The 18,897-nt window shown below is 45.5% G+C and overlaps 1 protein-coding gene across 5 annotated transcripts; it reads right to left on the reverse strand.

The window, feature by feature from the left end:
* Positions 1-1,104: 1,104 nt before the first annotated feature.
* Positions 1,105-17,489, reverse strand: pcdh10b (protocadherin 10b). Of its 5 annotated transcripts, XM_085414165.1 has the most exons (6): positions 17,262-17,489; positions 14,516-17,171; positions 13,755-13,813; positions 13,495-13,601; positions 3,842-4,177; positions 1,105-2,368 (listed from the first exon to the last, which is right to left on the reverse strand). In XM_085414165.1, exons 2-6 carry the CDS (start codon positions 17,027-17,029, stop codon positions 2,349-2,351), a joined length of 3,036 nt encoding a protein of 1,011 aa, XP_085270291.1. In that variant the 5' UTR covers positions 17,030-17,171; positions 17,262-17,489; the 3' UTR covers positions 1,105-2,348. The 5 variants fall into 5 exon arrangements, 4 of the variants coding, with proteins under 4 accessions (XP_085270291.1, XP_085270306.1, XP_085270299.1 ...); XM_085414180.1 differs by having other exon boundaries at positions 14,681-17,489; XM_085414173.1 differs by having other exon boundaries at positions 4,020-4,177; positions 14,516-17,489.
* Positions 17,490-18,897: the final 1,408 nt, after the last annotated feature.

The following is an 18,897-nucleotide window of genomic DNA, read 5'->3' on the forward strand; positions in this document are numbered from 1 at the left end:
TTTACAGAAGGCTAAACACACACACACATATACCTTATTATGTCAGGTGGGTTTGGCTGCTGCCTTTTGCATTCATTCAGTTTTGTCTCATATTAAAATTTGTAGCAACTGTGCAGAAAAACAAAAACACTTCACTCGTCTCCACATTGAAAATTATCTCAGTGATAATTTAAATATAAGCTCTTGGAACATTTAAATGCAAACTGACATAAAACACACATACTTATCATTTTAATTATAACACAGCGGCCCCTCGTTTATCGCCGGAGTTACGATCCAAAAATAACCCGCGATAGCTGAAATCTGCGAAGTAACCAGCTTTATTTTTTACAATTATTATAGATGTTTGAGGCTGTAAAACCCCTCACTGCACACTTTATACTCTATTCTCAGACAGGCAGGAACATTTTCACACTTTTCTCTCTTGTTTAAACTCTCAAAGTTCAAACCTTCTTAGAAAAATAAGTCCAGTATTATAGAATGAAACCAAAGATCAAACCCTGTTTTCAGGTCCAGGACACAGGATAGAGCAGCTGTGAGAGAATCCAACATCAAGGAATCATTAATGAATCAATGGTGCTGAAGTAAAGGAAGCAAGAAGAACGAGATGAGTAAAGTTTGACGTAAATGTTTCCTTTTCACTCATCATAATAATTCAGAGTCACACTGCTAGCGATCGAAGATTTATGTAAATGTGAGGAGCTGAACGCGCTCTGTCCTGTACAGGAGACACGGCACGAGATGGTCTACAGCCAATCGGGACGCAGAACACAATACGCTAAAAAATAAAACATTGCACCAAAAATGAAACAGCGCGGTTACAGCGAGGGAGCACTGGATGTAATCGTAATAATGTTCCTTTGTATTTAGAATTTGCTTCCTGGTCGCAGAGATCCTCCTGAAGAGGAATCCTTCGGCCCGAGGATAAACGGACTTACATTCATTTGAGATCATTTGAATAAACGCAGCTTTATCTCCCTTATTTACTTTGGCAGGTCTGCCTTACCTGATACTGTATTTTAATTAGGCATCAAATGATGCATGGAATGAGCAGAAAGCAGCGTTCACATTCACAACAAGGACACACGAAAACAAACGCAGACGGCGTTTTTACCACTTTTGTCATTTATTGTCGGCATATTAGTGTGTCTGTGTCTGCAGTGTGTGAGAGAGATACTGGACTGCACCGTGTACATCACTCTTTGCATTTGATGGTGTTTTTGTCGCACTCCTTTACAAATGGACCCTTAAAAGTTTTGGTTACAATGACACAGAATTACCATGGATTCAGTCTAAATTATTACCTCCATTTTACTTATAGATATGCTCTTTATTAATACCTTGAAGTGGAAAAAATAATGAAATGATGTCAAACAATAAGAAGTCGAGTTTTACATCTGCTAAGGCTGTTCTGTCTCTTTTTACGTCTCCGGCTGTGAAAACACCGGCGACCTTGTTCAGGGGCAGCAAACAGATCAAAGCTCTGAATCAGAAACCAGCCGACAAGCAGCACACCTTCAGAACAAGAAGATATAGATAGATTTATATAGAGAGGTTTATATTCAGCGTCAAACTTTTAAAAGAGTACAATAAACACTTCTCACACGTGACAGAAACTACTTGACGCATCAGAACAACGTGGGCCGACTGGGTCTGAGCCCGCCGTGTGGCTGCTGAACCGAAACCAAACGGATAAATAAAAAAATAAATAAAACAAACTGAAAATCTGCCCACAGTCTTTTCTTACAAAGTTTGACCTGACCACACAAAAAGAATAGAAAAATCTAAAACAGTGGTATTGCATCTGAAATGCACAAAGATTCTCCTGTACAACTTGGCGTCTCTCTCTGACACCTAAAGGGCTGAGTGGTGGTTTTTCTGGGTGGCTCTCAGTTGGGTTTGCCTTCCGTAGTTCATCTGCAGTCTTCATCTGGCTTCATTATCCTCACAGATGTATACATCAGTGCTGTAAACAGGCACACATAGAGTGGAAAAAGATGAAGGGATCAGTGACGGGGGTCGCCATCGTTCGTCCTCTGCGAGCTTCTCAGTCCTGCTGAGACAACGGCCATCTCCAGTAAGGCGATTCTTCCACCTGTGTTCCTCCCCCGCAGCCTCCCCACCGTCTCTGTCAAACCCGGCAGCGCTCCGAGTGTTTTGTTCCTTTGTGTTTCTTTCTTCTTCGTTTTGTTTGCAGTCATGTAAAATTTTCTTCTTTTTGTGTTTTTGCTGAGCGAGGAGGGATGAGGGCAGTGGAGGACAAAATGGGCTGAAAACTTTACACCCTTGGTCGTCACGATGAAATTGTGCAAACTCACGCAGTCTCTGGTACGTCCACGCGGAAGGAGCTAGCAAAGCCTTTTCCTCGCTGCAAGCACAGAAAACACAGAAGCCGGTTAGTTGTGTGTCGGTATCTGTGTGCGTGCAGAGCAGCAGTGACACGGCCTCACTCACACAGTCACCGGCGTGTCAGCTAAATGCTGATAGATAACATGTGTGTGTGTGTGTGTGTGGGGGGGGGGGGGGTGTTGTGGGAATATTGGCACTGGGGGGAAGAGTGAATCCTGCCAGTTTATTTAGGACACCAACAAAAGGAGCGTCTGCACTCTAACCTCTCCTTCATGCTCCCCCCCTGCACACCACACCCAGGCCTGCACCTCCCGGGACAAAAGGGTCTTTGTGTATCACTGGCTGACTTAATGAGATTAGAGAGCTCCTCCCACCCCCCAAACAAACACACAGGACAAAACAACTTCCAACAACTTCCCGTGCGCCTCAGTGTTGAACCAACAGCGAGGACAGAGCAGCTAATCGCTGTGCAGCTTACAGCGGACGCACATCGACTGTCTTTGTTCAAATCATTTCAAGTTGCAGCAGAAAAACCGCTGAAAGGCAACTTTTACCTTCATATTACTGCTTTATTATTTCACACACTGCTGCTGCAACGGTCCATAATCATAACTACACTGCACGCGGCCTTTCACAGCGACGACAGCGCTCTAATGTGAGCAGTGGGTTGCTTCACATCGAACAACTTTTGTTGCAGAACGAGGAAAAGCAGACAAACGCAGCCAATGAATAAAATATTAATTACAGGGAGAAGGCCTTTTTCCTGCTGCTCCCACAGCGTGCTGTGGTTTTAAATGATGGCACGAGGAAAGCAGCGGGTCTCTGATAATTCCAGCTAGCTGTGCCGGATGATGAGAGAGGCGCCTCTTCAGGCGCCGCTTGACAAAATTATAATTAAGCATTATCACCAAATTTCAGTGATTGAGGACAGATCTGTTTGTGGCATCTGAATAGCAGTTTAGAAAAATGGGCCTTTTCCTGCTTTATTTTCTCTTTAATTATGTGAAACCGGTTTTTGATCAACCAGCTGACGTCGGCCGAATACGAATGAGACGCTCAGCTCCACGTCTGTCCTTCTTCTTCTCTCTGGTTAAAAACAGTCGTTTGTCAGCTGTTCGTGAGAGGGCCGGTGTCTCGCTTCCCATAACGCTAACGTCTCCACCCACATCAAAGCAACCTTATAGATCATAACTGCTTTTGGCATTTATTGTTTGAAAGGGCCCAAAGACCACAGCGCTGCATGTGTGTGTGCAGATAAGATGGTCACAGACGGAGATAATGGAGATGCTTGAGAAAGAGGGAAGAGTTAGTTAAACACTCTGACAGAGGGCTGAGAGAACAGCGGTCAAATCTAAAATGAATTTCACGCTAGCTTCCACGAGCCAATCCAGGAAGAAAATTCAATTTCCAATCGTTTCTTTTTCTGCTAATTTGATCAGCAGATCAGAGCCGGGCAGGCTCCAAGGCAGCCAGAGCAAAACACAATACTCACTTAAATAAGCCGGGTTATAAGGTGCTCTGGAGCTAGGCAGAAATGCTTCCAACTCTTTCCTCTCTAAGGAGCCGTGGTGGTGGCTGAGGTGCTGGTGGAGGTGTTGGGAACTGAGAGGCGCCTCTTTGCCAAAGGTGGAGAATGATCTATCGGCCGTTTGCTCTGGGCTTTCAAATACCTCTGTGTCGGGGACCGAGTCCATGCCGGGCACATGGAGGTTGCTCCTGTAGTCGGGACCCTGGCGCCCGTCAGAGGGCACAAAGCTCGGCATCCAGCAGCGATCAGAATGGCCCAAAGCCTTACACTCGTCTGTGCAGTTGGAGAACAGATCAGCGCCTGTAGGGGAGGGGGCGGGGAGAAGAAATTAAAGGTTTTACGAGCAAAACGGTGCACGCACAAGCTGTAACCAGATCTGACATGTTCAGAGTTTGCAATTATGAAGCTGCTCTTTGATTCCTTTCTGTTTCCCAGCACTGAGATCAAAGCTGCTGCACAATAGACTGAAAGAAACCTGTGCTGACACACAGCCATCAACAACGTGGCTCCGCTGCTGCTGCTTCAGTACGAACACATTCAGCTTCATAAAGATTTCATCACAAGAAACAAACAGCTTCTCAGCTGAGTTTAGCCGTGACGCTTCGAGAGCGACAGCTGCACGCTGATGTTCAGACATGATGATGCAGTAGAATAGAATAGAATAGAATTCAACTTTATTGTCATTGCACATGCACAGGTACAGGGCAACGAAATGCAGTTTGCATCCATCCAGAAGTGCTTTAGTGATATAGATATATTACAATATATATTAGCAATAATATAGATATGTGAGTATATTACAGAAATGGGTCTATTATGGTATGTTATAATATACACGGTATGAAGTATGTTGTGAATATTCTATAACTATAAGTATGTACAGGCTGTAGTGAGTACAAGCTATGTACAGGCTATGAACAGGATATAAATATGAAAAACTATACAGAATATGAAATAAATAACTTTACAGAATCTGAGATATACAGCTATACAGAAATGGGAACTGTGCAAGTTGTAAACAGTTGTAGGATTAAAGATTATCGAATGTACAGAATGATTATTTACACAGAGCTATACAGTAGTGCAGTTAAGATAAGTGAGGGTGTAGATAGTTTCTACAGAGTCTATATAAAGTGCTAGTGGTTGTGAGTGGTGGTTCAGTCCATGTTATTATTGTGTGTTTGAGGGTACAGTTGTCCATTGTGGGTGTGTGTGTGTTCAGTCCATGTGTTAACGTGGGTCAGATGTCAGGAGGCAGAGTTCAGGAGTCTGACAGCTGTGGGGAAGAAGCTGTTCCGGTACCTGGTGGTCTTAGTCCGGAGGCTCCTGTAGCGCCTCCCAGAGGGCAGGAGGGTGAAGAGTCCATGTGATGGGTGACTGGGGTCTTTGATGATTTTCCCAGCCCTTTTCAGACACCGCTTCCTGTAGATGTCTTTTATGGCAGGAAGTGGTGCTCCGGCGATGCGCTGGGCAGTTTTCACGACCCTCTGCAACGCCTTCCGGTCCGAGGCAGAGCAGTTCCCGTACCAGACTGTTGTACAGTTGGTCAGGATGCTCTCGATGGTGCAACGATAGAAGTTCACCAGGATGTCTGAGGACAGGTGGTTCTTCCTCAGGGTCCTCAAGAAGAAGAGGCGCTGGTGAGCCTTCTTGACCAGCTTGGAGCAGTTGGTCGTCCAGGTGAGATCCTCGGAGATGTGGACTCCCAGTACAGGACGATATTACAGAGTTTACTGCAGCATGCTTGCAATGCTGCGCCAAACCTACTCTGTTTGGTCTGTTTTTCCACAACGATTTTACATTTTTACTCTGACATCAGAAGAACAACCGGCTCGTGTCACTGCATGGGTACACTGAGTGGATGCTTTCAGGGTGATTCAGTTCCAAAAGGTTTTTCAGTGTTTGTAACACTAATCGAGTCAAACAGCAGCAGATGTTTAACCTGAGCTTGCACCTAAAATAAGGAATCGGCAATTTGTCTCAAGCGGCTCAAGCACATCACAAATGACAAAAGACAACAGGACGGTGAACATGTGTAACATATAGTGGACGGTCAGTCACCGTCTTTATCATTATTAGCACATTCTGCCATATTTACTTAACAGGTGTCTACATCCATTCAAAGTGGGTGAGCAGTTTTTAGGAACAACAAAGACCCATCATGTGTTTGCAGTACAAACAGGCAGGATGGCTCAGCGGGTGGTGTTTGCACCTCGTGTCTGCATGTCGATGCATCGTTGTAGCGAATGTTGGGTTAAAGGTGCTGAAACATGGGATGAAAGCACTGAAGAGTTTACAGGTACCAGTCGATTTAAGTGCATCCTTTGTAGTTCATCATATATGAAAAGCGCAGCTATGCAGGCCAACTGTAAGCCTTAAGCCAAATTTTGTGTTTGCTGCCCCAAATGTTTTTGCACTTGGGCCCAGATCTTGCGGACGCATGTTTTCGAAGCCTAAATCCTTGCGTGTGTGTGTGTTTGACTCTGTTTGGGGCTAAAATGTCCAGCTCAGGCTATCTGCTGCTAATCCCTCTGAATACAGACTGATTAGGCTAAGACTGCTGTCATCCCAGTAAGCAGAGTGTGTGCATTTTGTTCTGTGTCCTTAACGGTCAGCAAAGGGGGAATTTGCTTTGTTACAAGAGGATTAATTTGGCTTGCTGTCACTAGCAACTTGGAAAAGTGCCCAGTCTCCTAACGAGAGGGTTTCCTATTAAATATTAAGCAACGTGCCATAAATATACCACGGCAGGAGGCTTTAGTACGGCCTCTTACATGGAAGGAAACAACTTATTGTACACTTTGATGGAGCCGCAGCCACGAGGCAAAGCAGTGCTGACACACTATATCAGTGCACCTGCTCGCGCAGACAGCGTTGCACTGTGAGCAGCAAAAACACAGCGTGGAAAGAAGAGCTCTGCTTATATTACAAAATGGACGCTGTGTTAATTCTCAAAATAGGAACAGGAAATGTGGCGTTTGGCCTCGGCGAGGGGGATTCAGCCACAGAGCCACGTCACGACATCTTCTCAAAACTACACGTTCCCCTGTCGAACGAGGCAGTCGTAAACACACACACAGGGCTGTGCTTAAAATGTGAATAAAGGTTGCAGGTGATACTCTTCTCTCTCCACGGCGTCCTCCGCCTGTGCTCTGCAGCTGAAAGAAGCTTCATAAATCACGCTCGCAGAAAATTGTCAGTGTCTGGCCTCCACTTCAACGCAGGATTAAGAAGAACTATGTCAACATGTCTCACACTAAGACACACACAAGCAGGAGCAGCGAGGAGATGGGGGAGGGAGGGCAGCGAGCTCTTGGAGCGAGCTGACCCTCGTTGCTTCCGACACCTCGTCTCATCTTAGCATTCCGAACGCCGCTCGCACAGGGCAAACGCAAAGTCCCGATAATAACCTTCATTTGGTAATTGGTATGCAGAGGTCTGAAAAATGAATTACTGATCAGCGAGCTGTTACCACGGTGATAACGTGAACGGCAGGCCTAAGGAGAAATTCATCTCGGCAGGGGGGGAGACGGGAATGCGGCGGGGGTGGAGGAGGGGTTGAAAATTGGATAAGCGCCTCGACTCGATCTGCTCCGAGTGCACGACATTGGCCGTATTGATAAAATGGAGCAGGACTGGAAACGTGGACGAGTGGTCCCAGAGGGTCTGAATCCACAGCTGCTCAGCCGTCTCGCCTCGGAGAATTCAAACCTCACAACTGAACCCACATTTGCTCTGTTTTCTTAAACTCATAATATAATATATTAATACTGGTGCTAAGTACTAAGCTCAGTCAACTTTCTCCTTCCAAACATCTTTTACAGGTTCATGTGGTTTCTTCACAGTCATGTCAGGAGTTTACACAGTGAATCACAAGCAGGCTGTCATTCGATACTAGAGGTGGGAATCACCAAACATCCCACGGTACGATATTATCACGATATTTAACTCACGATACGATATTATTGCAATTTTTAAAATATTTTGCGATATTCAGATTCTGTACATAAAGGTAAACTTGATCAATATTCATTTTATCTAATAACAAAGTCTCACACTCAGTCTTTCTCTCATCTCAGTTTTATTGTTGACAAACTGAACGGTTTGTATTACAGTCTAGTCCAACTGAACTGAATGCAACCATCTGGTACAATTACAGCTATTCTGAACTATGCAATATGAAAACTATGCAGCCCCTTCAGCAACTGAAGAATTTGGAAGTAAATTAAAACAAAATATAATTTTACATTAAATAAAAAAGTTTTAAACTTAATTAAAATAAGACATGTCTTAAAATAAAATAAGTAAACTGTCATGTTTATTGCTGCCAAAAACAAGTTAAACACATTTGGACAGTGTCAGGATTGTTGCTCAGAAAAAGGATCAACATGCTCTGAAGTCAGAGCACAAAAACCTTTTTTGTAACAAAATATCGATTTCTGCTGTCCCTGTATCGATACATTATTAGCAAACAAAATATCACGATACTACACAGTATCGATTTTTCCCCCCACCCCTATTCGATACATAATTAAACTTTGGAAATTTAAATATTAAATATTTAAATTAACATTTGTAATGTTAAAATTGTATCTATGTTATCAGTTTGTGAAATAAAAAACAACTATTTTATAAATTATTTTAACATGCGTGGACTGTGTCATAACGAGCTGCTAACACACTATAATGATGTTATTATCATTTTATATAAAAGCTTTTATTGCTGGTCAAATACTTCAGATAGTGCTGGGATCTCAGGAACACCTCATCTCCTTGGTGGTGGGTGCTGTGATGGGAGGGGGGCAGCAATAACAACACACGGTAACCAAATGGTTTTAGTGCCAAACAACCGAGCAGGCAGAGAGCACATCCAGCTGTAAGACAATAAACTGCAGACTCAAGTCTTCTCCCTCTGCTCGTCTCTCATCTGCTTTATAGTTTTTTATAATTACACCAAAATAATGTTTATGGATCACTAAAAAGTCGCTTTTTCACATTTCCCCAGGAGGAGTTTGCAAAACTACAACGCCTGGAAATGTGCACCTCTTGATGTTAGATATGTGTGCAAAATCTCATACATGTACATCATACCCAGCCCGGGCCTATATTGTTTCATTCTTCTAGGTGGCGCTATTGAGCCATTTTGCCCCGCCCATGTCTGAAAACATGAACATATGTACATTTTCACCAGACCCGATGCATGTGCAAAACTTTTGAGTTTTTGAGCATCTTTAGGCCCTCAAAAAAGCCAATACATTTGCCACAATAATAATAATAATAATAATAACAACAACAACAACAACAACAACAACAACAACAACAACAATAATAATACGGTGGTATTGCATTGGGCCCTAATAAAAAAAATCCAGATGATATTCATGGATGAATTCCAGATGAATGATGAACTCATTAACTTACATATTTAGAAATAAAGTCGTTTATGCAGAGCTACCCAGCAAACATGTGATGTGTTCTTATTTAAAATAAATGCCACTATGACTTCATATGTATTTCACATGTATTGTAATTCAGTGATAGTTTAATACTCGAGCTTCTTCTCGGCTCCACGTTTGGCTGAGGTAAAGACTCTCCAATAACCAACAAAGGCTTGAAGCATTTTAACTTTTGATCCATTTCCACCACTTAAAGCCCCCCCTCCCCCTTTTTTTTCTTCTTGTGCTAAATTTTGTACAAAGTTATTCCTCCTCTTGTTTCATTAAAGGATCTTTCACCACCGTCAGACACTGAGGACTGAATGTCTTTGGGCTTTTTTGGCTGCTGGTCAGACAGAATCAGCTATTTCTGTTCAAATGTGACTCATTATTCTTGGCATGTTAGAAAGGGGATAATTACACAATTAAGAACTCATTCATTTCATCCTAGAATAGTTTAACAGACCAATTCTGACTGTGTGTAAACCGCAGCAGTGATAATAAACATGACAGCAGTCAAGGAAGCTCGTTGAATGTTAAACAGAGTCTGCATTTCTGATTGGACTATATCACAGCCATGGTTACACACACACACACTCATAAGTGTATATTCACGTGACTGTAACGCTGCACTCAGATACCTCGAAAATGATATCCGCTCTGATCTGAGCAGCAGTTTTTCCTCCACACTCGATCCAAACGTAACCAGTTTGTCTCCAATGCTACAAAATCCTGTTTGAGTTAAACGGCTCTTTCAGCCGGTTCACGTGTTCATTACAGGTGACGTCTGGTCTCTTTACATCCTTGATGAGGAAAAACGGAGCGGCCTTTGATCAGAGAACAACAGAGCTGAGTGCCTGAAGCAGCAGAAAATGTTGGCATGACAAAGCAGCTAACCACAGGAAGAAGAACACAAATCACCGTGTCAACAAAAAATACAACAACGGCTACGCTTCAAAAAAAAAGAAAAGGATATGAGAATAATGATGAACACTGGGCCTGCCTCCAGCCTCCAGCAGGTGAAGATATAGTATTTTATGAGGTAAATGAAATCAGTCGTGTCCTATAACTCTGACTGCACAGAAAGAAAGGAAGGATGAAAGTAGAGCTGGGCGATAGAACGATAACGATATGTATCGCGATATAACTTTTACTCGATAGAGAAATTAAGCTATCGCGATAGACCTCGCCGCTCTTGTCCTCTTAAAAAAAAAAAAAAAAAAAAAAAGGTCAGCCAATCCAAACTAAGTAGCGCAGAGCCGAACCAATCACAGCCGCAGCGTCACGTCGCGTGACTTGTTACGTACAGCACAAGTGCCAAGCCACACGTGTGTTTGTTTGGGAAGCAGCCAGCGGGTAATGGAGGAAATGAGTGTGCCGACTAGAAAAATCAACCGAGCGTGACCGAAGAGAAAACAGATGATGGTTCCAACGCCGGAGAGATTGTCGAACGGAAGAGCCATAGAAGCTCCGTAGTGTGAAGGTATTTCGGCTATTTCAAGTCTGACAAAAACAGAGTAGCGTGCACTGTAAATTGTGCCGAAAGCAAGTCTGGAAATACAATAAACTGGTGCATGCGTCACTGTGCGCCACGTTATTGTTTCGGTGAAATGAATTTCTACAATACTGTTAATTCTACTCTCTGCAGTGTTTAAATGCTTACATATACACACAGTTACTGTCCCTCCACACATACGACTCGGTTCTGCTTCTATGCCCCAGCTTTGTTTACTTTTTCCCACTGAGGCTTCTAGACTTCTGATTGGCCAACATTTCTGCACGGTTAGGAATCTAGCGCCACCTGCTGCTTTGGCATGTTCATAGCAGCGTTTTCCTTCATTTCTGCCTTTATGTGTGGACGGGATTATTTTTTAAAACGAAAACGGAAAATCTCCGTTTTCAAAAATACCCGCGTACATGTGGACGTAGCCTCAGTCTCTGACTGGAAGCGCTGATTCGTCATTCGGCTTTTGTCAGACTAAAGTAACTGTTAAAACTGTTTGAAAAGATAAGCTATACAACAAGGAGAGATTGAGAATTTCCTTTTAGTTCTCAGTTTATTTGATATTGACAAAAGTTAGTCAGTTTTGTCTGTTCTTCTGTAAAACAAACTAAGATTTATTTTTAGAATTAATATTTTGTTTCTAAGTGGAATTGACAATTTAGTCTGTTTCGTTTGTTCTGTTTTGAAACTTAAACGCTTTAGCAGCTGCCTTTTGTGTAGTTTGCAATATTTGCCTTTATTTATCTGAAAAAGTCTCATGTTCCTTAAGTACATCTACCCTGTTGAACTTATTATGGGAAATAAATATTTAAAAACAAGCTGCTGATAATTTCACATTTTACTTGTGAGCAACGGCACATTTAAATCTTACAAATATAGTTATTTGGCTGATATCGTGATAGATATCGTTATCACCTGAAATGAAAAAAACATATCGTGATATGAAAAAATCTCATATCGCCCAGCTCTAGATGAAAGAGAAAAAGGTGATGCATTCATGAAGTCTGTGAGAGCCAAGAGGAAAGCTAACACGTGGACTTATTAAACACTGATGCAGCCTCACTACTGACAAACTAGATTAGCTCGCAGAATGATGGCGCTCTAAGCCGTGCTATCAATTATCCTAATCAAACAACGACTAAATGCACAGTAAATAATCTGGGTAAAGGCATTAAGCTTTGCAACAAAGTAACTCATGCTATCTGCCGCACCAAGGGTATGCAAAGGGTATGGGACGCTGTTTCACAGCTGGACGTGCTGGACCATCCAGAGTAGGGACTGTATGGGTAGGCTAACATGTGATGCTAGCATGGTCTAACAAACAGCAACAGCAGCTTAAGCTAAGCGTGATCTGTTAAATCACAGACATGCTTCATTGTTTCAGCTGATAATCAGCACACATGTGGAGCGTACATGAACATAAATTAGCATGAATTAAGTTCTAAGCAAAGCAAGTTGGAGAAATCGGAACAGAGGCCCCGGGTCACTGTGTGCTGGTCCAGTTTATTTAAATCAACAACAAATTGTGTTAATCTCCACTAACTCACCAACTCTGAGCACGCAGCACGGTTTATATAATCATGCAATCTGAGCTCAGGAAGTCTTTATTTATTCCTGTTTGTCTGTTTCTTGGAACAGTCATGAAATGTAAGAACATCTCCTGTCAGTAAAACGCATCAGAGAGTGTGCACATGCTAATAAAGTCAAAGTAGTACACCTCCATGCACATAAAGCAGATTAGAAGGAAAAATAAAGACAGCAGGGTATCTGTGTAAAGTCAGGCCGTGCTGGCAGAGACGGGTCCGGCTCTGCGTGCCTCTGTCACTGAGCTCCATGTAAACCAGGCCTACTGGGGTGACACTGGAAGTGGCAGGCAAATTCCATTTGACACGATGGGGGCGCCTGCTGTGGCTGACCAGACATGATGACAGACCTCATCCACAGTGGGCACCAAATAAAGAGCTAAACCTAGCTTTTATACATCAGCAGGGTCCTCTTGTAAGGCAGGGAAGAATTAAATGAGAAAAACAGCCCGTGCATGGAAGGGAGGAAAAAACAAGCAGGGGGGGCGTGCAGTTAGAGAGTAACAGCATGAATAAGTGCATTAATTAATCTAATGAACGGATGAATTGCACGGTTTGTTTGCTACAGCCACAACCTATTTGGTCGGCTTCCCAGCACTCCAGTGCGAGCCCAGTCTCATTAACAAGCCCATCACACCTCGTCAAGTGGTCTGCAGCACCGAGTGACCGCGCTCACAGGGAGCAGGATCCTCATTAACGCCGCCACATATTTACAAACAGCAGTGGAAGCCTCACTCAAGACATTCAATCACCACACGGCAAACATCACAGTAACAAATATTATATGTCGGCTTTAGGAGCGAGCACTTGGATGCGGCTCACAGGGAAAGGTTTGATTCTGGTGCAAGAGTTTAAGCGATAATCCCACGCAGGCACAACACAACAGCTAAAAGACCTCAGACTCTGGCTGTGGATGATGATGACCTTTAGAAATAAGCATTCATTTTTCCAGCCCTGCACAATGTGCTGCCAGATTTCAACAGTGGAGAGACGAGCAGCTTCTGGACCACAATGCTAATCAGCAGATCCTCCTCAGATCTATAGATGCCAAGGGGCAGAGAGAAGACAAAGAGTTCATACAAAGCCAGCACTTACCAGACGAATGGCCTCGATTGGTGGCGTCGTGGTCGCTGTCTCCCTGCTCGCTGTCTCCGTGGCCACTGTCTTTGGAGCTGACCAGGTCGGCCTCCTGAAAGGCTGAACTGAAATGAAGAGAACATTAAAATAAAGAAAGACGACCTCGCTTTGTTTTTCTTAATCCATGTCAGCATCACAGTAATGGGAGATATCAGCAAATGAGCTAGAAGCAGACCAGCTGGTAGAAGAGCAGGTAGAAGGGCTTTTTCCATATTTACCTGTTGACACGTCGCGGCCTGTCGACCAAGTAGCTGAGTTCAGCTCGCTGGTGTTTGGTCTGAAAGAGAAGGGGCAGCTTTTAGTGCGTCTCCTTATGTAGAGAGAACAAAGCAGCAGAAAAACAAAAGAACATTACATCCATCGAGCCAGAGACGACACAACCCACACAGCTTTGAGTTGACGTAACTATTACATGTGTCATTCATCTCCACCAGTGGAGACTTCCATCCCACAGGGAGGGGAAGCTCTGCAGACATGTTGCCAAGGTGCAAGGTGAAGTAGCGCACCTATGTAGGCTGCAGCAGCCCAGAGATCCAACAGTTTGAACAGTATATATTTAATCCTGGGTGACTGGGCTTCACGCACACATATACACCCATTATACTCCCACACCCACCAGCAGCCTCTTTGCCAACATACATTGTCTTTATACACCTTTTCTAATTTATCAGCCGTGGAAGCACATCATAAACATGCAGTCGTTGCTGTTTAAGGATCGCAAAAGTCAAGGTTTCTCATTTCTATATCTGCTTTCATTTTCTATCACATTGTGTTACAGTTGATGTATCGGCACACAGTAACACCCATCTGAGGAGCTAGCATGCCAGTGAAGTGAAATTTGGGGGATGAAATGGCTCCTGAATGTCTCTGGTTTATATTTCATTCTTATCAGACGTCTAAGGGGACATGAATCAGGTTTAGGCATGCGGAGGAACTCAGATGGAAAGGTTTAAACCGCAGGCAGGAGAGGGGCTCTTACCTCATTTGATAAAATGCTGCCGTTTGATATGATGTCAGGCTGCTGGTCTGTGTACCCTGTCACTATGGCCCCACACGGGTTGTGATCGGTGTCTGTGCTCCTAGAAGGACTACATGGCTTTAGGAACATGAGGTCAGTTTTGGCAGACTCTGGAGTGAGACATACCTGGTAGCAATAGTTCTGGTTTTGGTGGTGGGAGCCAAAGCTCCCAGATTCCTCCACAGGGACTTGAGCTGTGCCAGCCCCGCTGACGTTAACGGCACTTTGCACCAGCATGATATCCGACTTGCTGAGCTTTTTCTTGCGGGCCCTGCCCTGCCGCGAGCAGCAGGAGCTGCAGCCAAAACAGCAGTCACTGGTCAGGCAAGTATAGATGTTAAGCTTTTTGTCCTTCTGACAGCGCACAGCCAGCACAATCATAACCAGGAGGAAGATGAAGGAGACGGAGCCCAGGGCGATGATAAGGATGAGAGTGAGGTCCAGGGTGCTGTCCTTTGCCTTGGAGGTCCCGCCTTTCTCCCCACCGCCACGGCCTTCAGCCACACTGTCCACCAGCACCACCAGCACGCTGGCGCTAGAGGACAGAGGCGGCTGGCCGTGGTCTCGCACCTCAATCAACAGGTCGTACTGCTGATGGGGGTCTCGCTTGACCGATACCCGCCTCGCAGTCCTGAGTTCACCTGTTCTCCAGTCCATCCTGAACATGCCATTCTCATTTCCCCTCTGGATGCTGTAGGACAGACGAGCGTTCTCTCCATCATCCGCATCCATGGCCACGACACGTGTCACCAGATAGCCTGGCTCAGCAGAGCGAGGCAGGGGCTCCTTGGCTGTGCCGTTCTTTCCCAGGGGAGCCAGCACTAGCGGGGCGTTGTCATTCTGGTCCACAATGATGACTTTAACAGTGGCATTGGAGGAGAGCTCTGGGGTCCCTGCGTCTTTGGCCTTGACCATGAACGTGAACTCCTTCAGCTGCTCATAATCGAATGATCTGAGAGCATAGAGATAGCCTGTCTCCTCGTTGATTGACACGTAGGTTTTGACTGACATGCCCTGGATGTCACACTCTAATATGGAGTAGCTGATGACAGCATTCTGCCCAATGTCCGGGTCCAGGGCCGTCACCGCGTGTATGTACGCCCCTGGCACGTTGTTTTCTGTCACGTACACGTCATATACGGGCTGTGTGAACGTGGGCGCGTTGTCGTTTTCGTCTGACACCTGCACTCGAATGGATTTACTGGTGGCCAGTGACGGCGTTCCTTTATCGCGCGCGACCACAGTGACGGAGTAGGAGTCCGCCTGCTCGCGGTTCAGCGGCCCGTCGGTGACTATAGTGAAGTAATTTTTAAAGGAAGATTTCAGTTTAAACGGGACGTCGCCGAGGATCTCCACGTGGACCTGTCCGTTCTCCTCTGCGTCCCGATCCGTGACGCTCAGCAGCGCGATCACGGTCCCGGGAGCCGCATTCTCGCTCACCGACTCCGTGACAGTGCTGAAAGTAATTTCCGGTGCGTTGTCGTTCACGTCGCTGAGTTTGACGAGGACTTTACAGTGCGCGGGCACGGCGTTTGGTCCCAGATCTTTGGCCTGAACAAAGATTTGATAGAGGCTGCTCTCCTCGAAATCCACCTCTCCGCGCACCTCGATGCGCCCGGTGCGTGAATCTATAGAGAACAGGTCTTTGACGCGGCTGGAGATGTGGTTGCTGAATGAATAAACGATTTCTCCATTCAGTCCCTCGTCCAGGTCGGTGGCGTTCAGCTGTATGACGAGCGTGCCCAGCGGCGCGTTCTCCGACAGGCTCACCGTGTACACCGGCTGCTCAAACACGGGCACGTTGTCGTTAGAGTCCAACACTTTGACGACCAGCAGCGCGGTGCCAGTCCGCGGAGGCTGACCGCCGTCCACGGCGGTTAGCACGTACCTGTGCGCCGTCTGCTGCTCCCGGTCCAGCGGCTTCTCCAACACAAGCTCCGCGAACTTGTTCCCGTCCGTCTGGGTCTGCACGTCCAGGTAAAAGAAGTTGTTCGTGGTGATATCGTACGTGCGTAAAGCGTTGGAGCCAACGTCCGGGTCGAACGCGCTCTCCAAGGGGAAGCGGGTGCCCGAAGTGGCGCTCTCTGAGATCTCCACCGTGATATCGGTCTCCGGGAAACTGGGTGGGTTGTCGTTAATGTCCACCACTTCGATTTCAACCCGGAATAGTTCTAATGGGTTCTCCAAGAACACCTCCATGTTTAGCTGACAGCTCGCACTCTGCTTGCAAATCTGCTCCCGGTCGATTTTCTCGTTAACGAACAGGACCCCGTTCTCCAGGTTCACCTCCAGATAGGGTGTCCGAGAGTTGGGCACCACTTGGAAGCGCCGGGAGGCTAGCTTGGTGAGGTCCAGACCCAGGTCCTCGGCAATATTTCCCACCAGCGTGCCATGGTCCGCCTCCTCCGGGACAGAGTAGCGTATCTGACAGAGCACTCCATCCGCGATGCACAGGACAAGCAAAAGCACAATCATCGCCGTGAAAACAAGTGCACTTGGGTAAAAATATCATATATGTTAGTGAAAAAATGTCAGTTTACATCACCCATTACAGTAAATGCGTAAAGTCTCCAAAATGCGTAAAGTCTCTGTAAATGTACAAGAGGTCCGGAAAACTCTGTGGGATTAAAAAAAGGCGCATTTCATTTCTGACAGGAATCCAAAGGACTCGATGATATTTTTCACTTTTAAAAACTGGCTCTGTTACTTTCGCACATGCGTCCAGGTGAAGCCTCAGCGCACATTCCAGTAAAGCGCAGAATCTCAGACAGCTGAAAGTTGGAAACATAAATTATAATCCACAGGAAAAACATACGACTCTGTCTTCAGTGATGAAATCTACTGCAGACTCTGGCTGTCTCTTTCCTCTCGGCGTCCTGTTCCTCACTGCAGCCGCCTCCACTCCACTCTCCACTGATGCTCTTCACTCAACTGTTTGCTTTTTTCCCTGAGTCGCGCCTCCCCTCTCAGCCCCCGCAGCTGTAAATCACGCGGAAAGCTCTCTCCTGATTGGCTGTTGGGGTTGCTCGTCCGCTCGGCCTTCGTCTCCCTCACTGCTTCTCTGTATCTCTCTACCTCCCTCTGAGCGCAGACTGACTTCTCTTAAGGATACCTGCCTGCAGGCAAAGAGAAAAGGGGACAGGAGCGAGAAGGAATTTATTTCTCAAGTGCGTAATGCCCTTCCCAACTCGTCCGTTATAAAGTGCACCACTAATGAACCAGGGTGTGATTAGAGTGGAGCACTTGTTGACTTGGTGGCAGAGCCTGTGTGAGCCCGAGGACACGCTGGGCGAGCCAGGTTAATGCATGCAAATGTTGTGATATGCATGTATTCAGCATTCACGTGCTGCTCTCAGGGCTGTGCGATATAATTACAGCCAACGGTAGAAGCGTTACATCTCTGTTCCAACCACACAGCAGTGGAACAGAGAGGCAGGGGGAGTAGCACATCCGCGGAGCGCATACGACCCCTGCCGGAGTAAATGCAAACCAGGGTCTGAATCACGGCCAGCACTTCAGTGTAATACAAATAGTTATTGTCACATGCATACTCAGATTTTATGCGTGGACCAATGAACGTGGCGAGAGTAAAAGGTAAAAGTAGAAGATGGTATGATTACCTTTTACTGTGAGAGTAGAAAACGCGCAGACCATTCAAACATAAGTGCGGTGAGCAGGCTAATCGATCCTCTAAACAACTTCTGTATGTGTCAAAGGCCTGGGCGGCGAGGTTTCGGGGGTCCGTGCCGGCTCAGTGAAGTCTCTGTGCCGTGTGGGCTGAACTCTAGTGATACACTTAATTCATACGCTTTAGTAAAAACACGCATATCACTGACAGGTTATTGCAGTACGAGCTCCACTTAATCATTCAGTTCACAGCAGTTTGGTGCGTTTGCAGAAATCGCAGATGGGCCCCTGAAACTAAAAAGAGGTCACGCATCAGCTTTTGACCTTCTTGAAAAGTGCAAAACAAAGAGAAATGTGTTGAGGACACTGTGAGCTTACAATGAGGAGGTCATTGATCCACTTTGCTCCTGATTTGTGTCTGCAGTCTAACAGAGATATTTGTGCTTTTCCTTTTTTAGCGCAGTAACAAAATGACGTGATTTTGGTCCTCAGGTACTGGTGACACGAACGCTGGAGTCAGCTGCAGCTCGGTCTGTATGTTGTGGTCACTCGGGGTTTCTGTGTCCACCATGGACGTTAGGGAAGATCACATGTCATGTTCACAGAATAAACAAACAAACAAAAGGACGGCTAATAAGAAGAACAGGATGCAGTAGATATCTCAGCATGTTTCATCTACAGGACACCTGTCAGTACTTTACTCTGGTTACTCAGTA

The sequence above is a fragment of the Rhamphochromis longiceps genome, linkage group LG2, assembly GCF_057381845.1.
Source record: "Rhamphochromis longiceps isolate RC_006_pf linkage group LG2, R_longiceps_female_GT1.1, whole genome shotgun sequence".
Taxonomy (NCBI): Eukaryota; Metazoa; Chordata; class Actinopteri; order Cichliformes; family Cichlidae; genus Rhamphochromis; species Rhamphochromis longiceps.

Excerpts from the sequence above, each read along its gene's own strand:
- pcdh10b (XM_085414165.1), bottom strand. The coding sequence starts at position 17,029 with ATGATTGTGCTTTTGCTTGTCCTGTGCATCGCGGATGGAGTGCTCTGT. Across the intron at positions 13,814-14,515 it reads GCAGCATTTTATCAAATGAG|ACCAAACACCAGCGAGCTGA; the intron begins GTAAGAGCCCCT and ends CTTCTCTTTCAG. Across the intron at positions 4,178-13,494 it reads CAATCGAGGCCATTCGTCTG|GCGCTGATCTGTTCTCCAAC; the intron begins GTAAGTGCTGGC and ends CCTCCCCTACAG.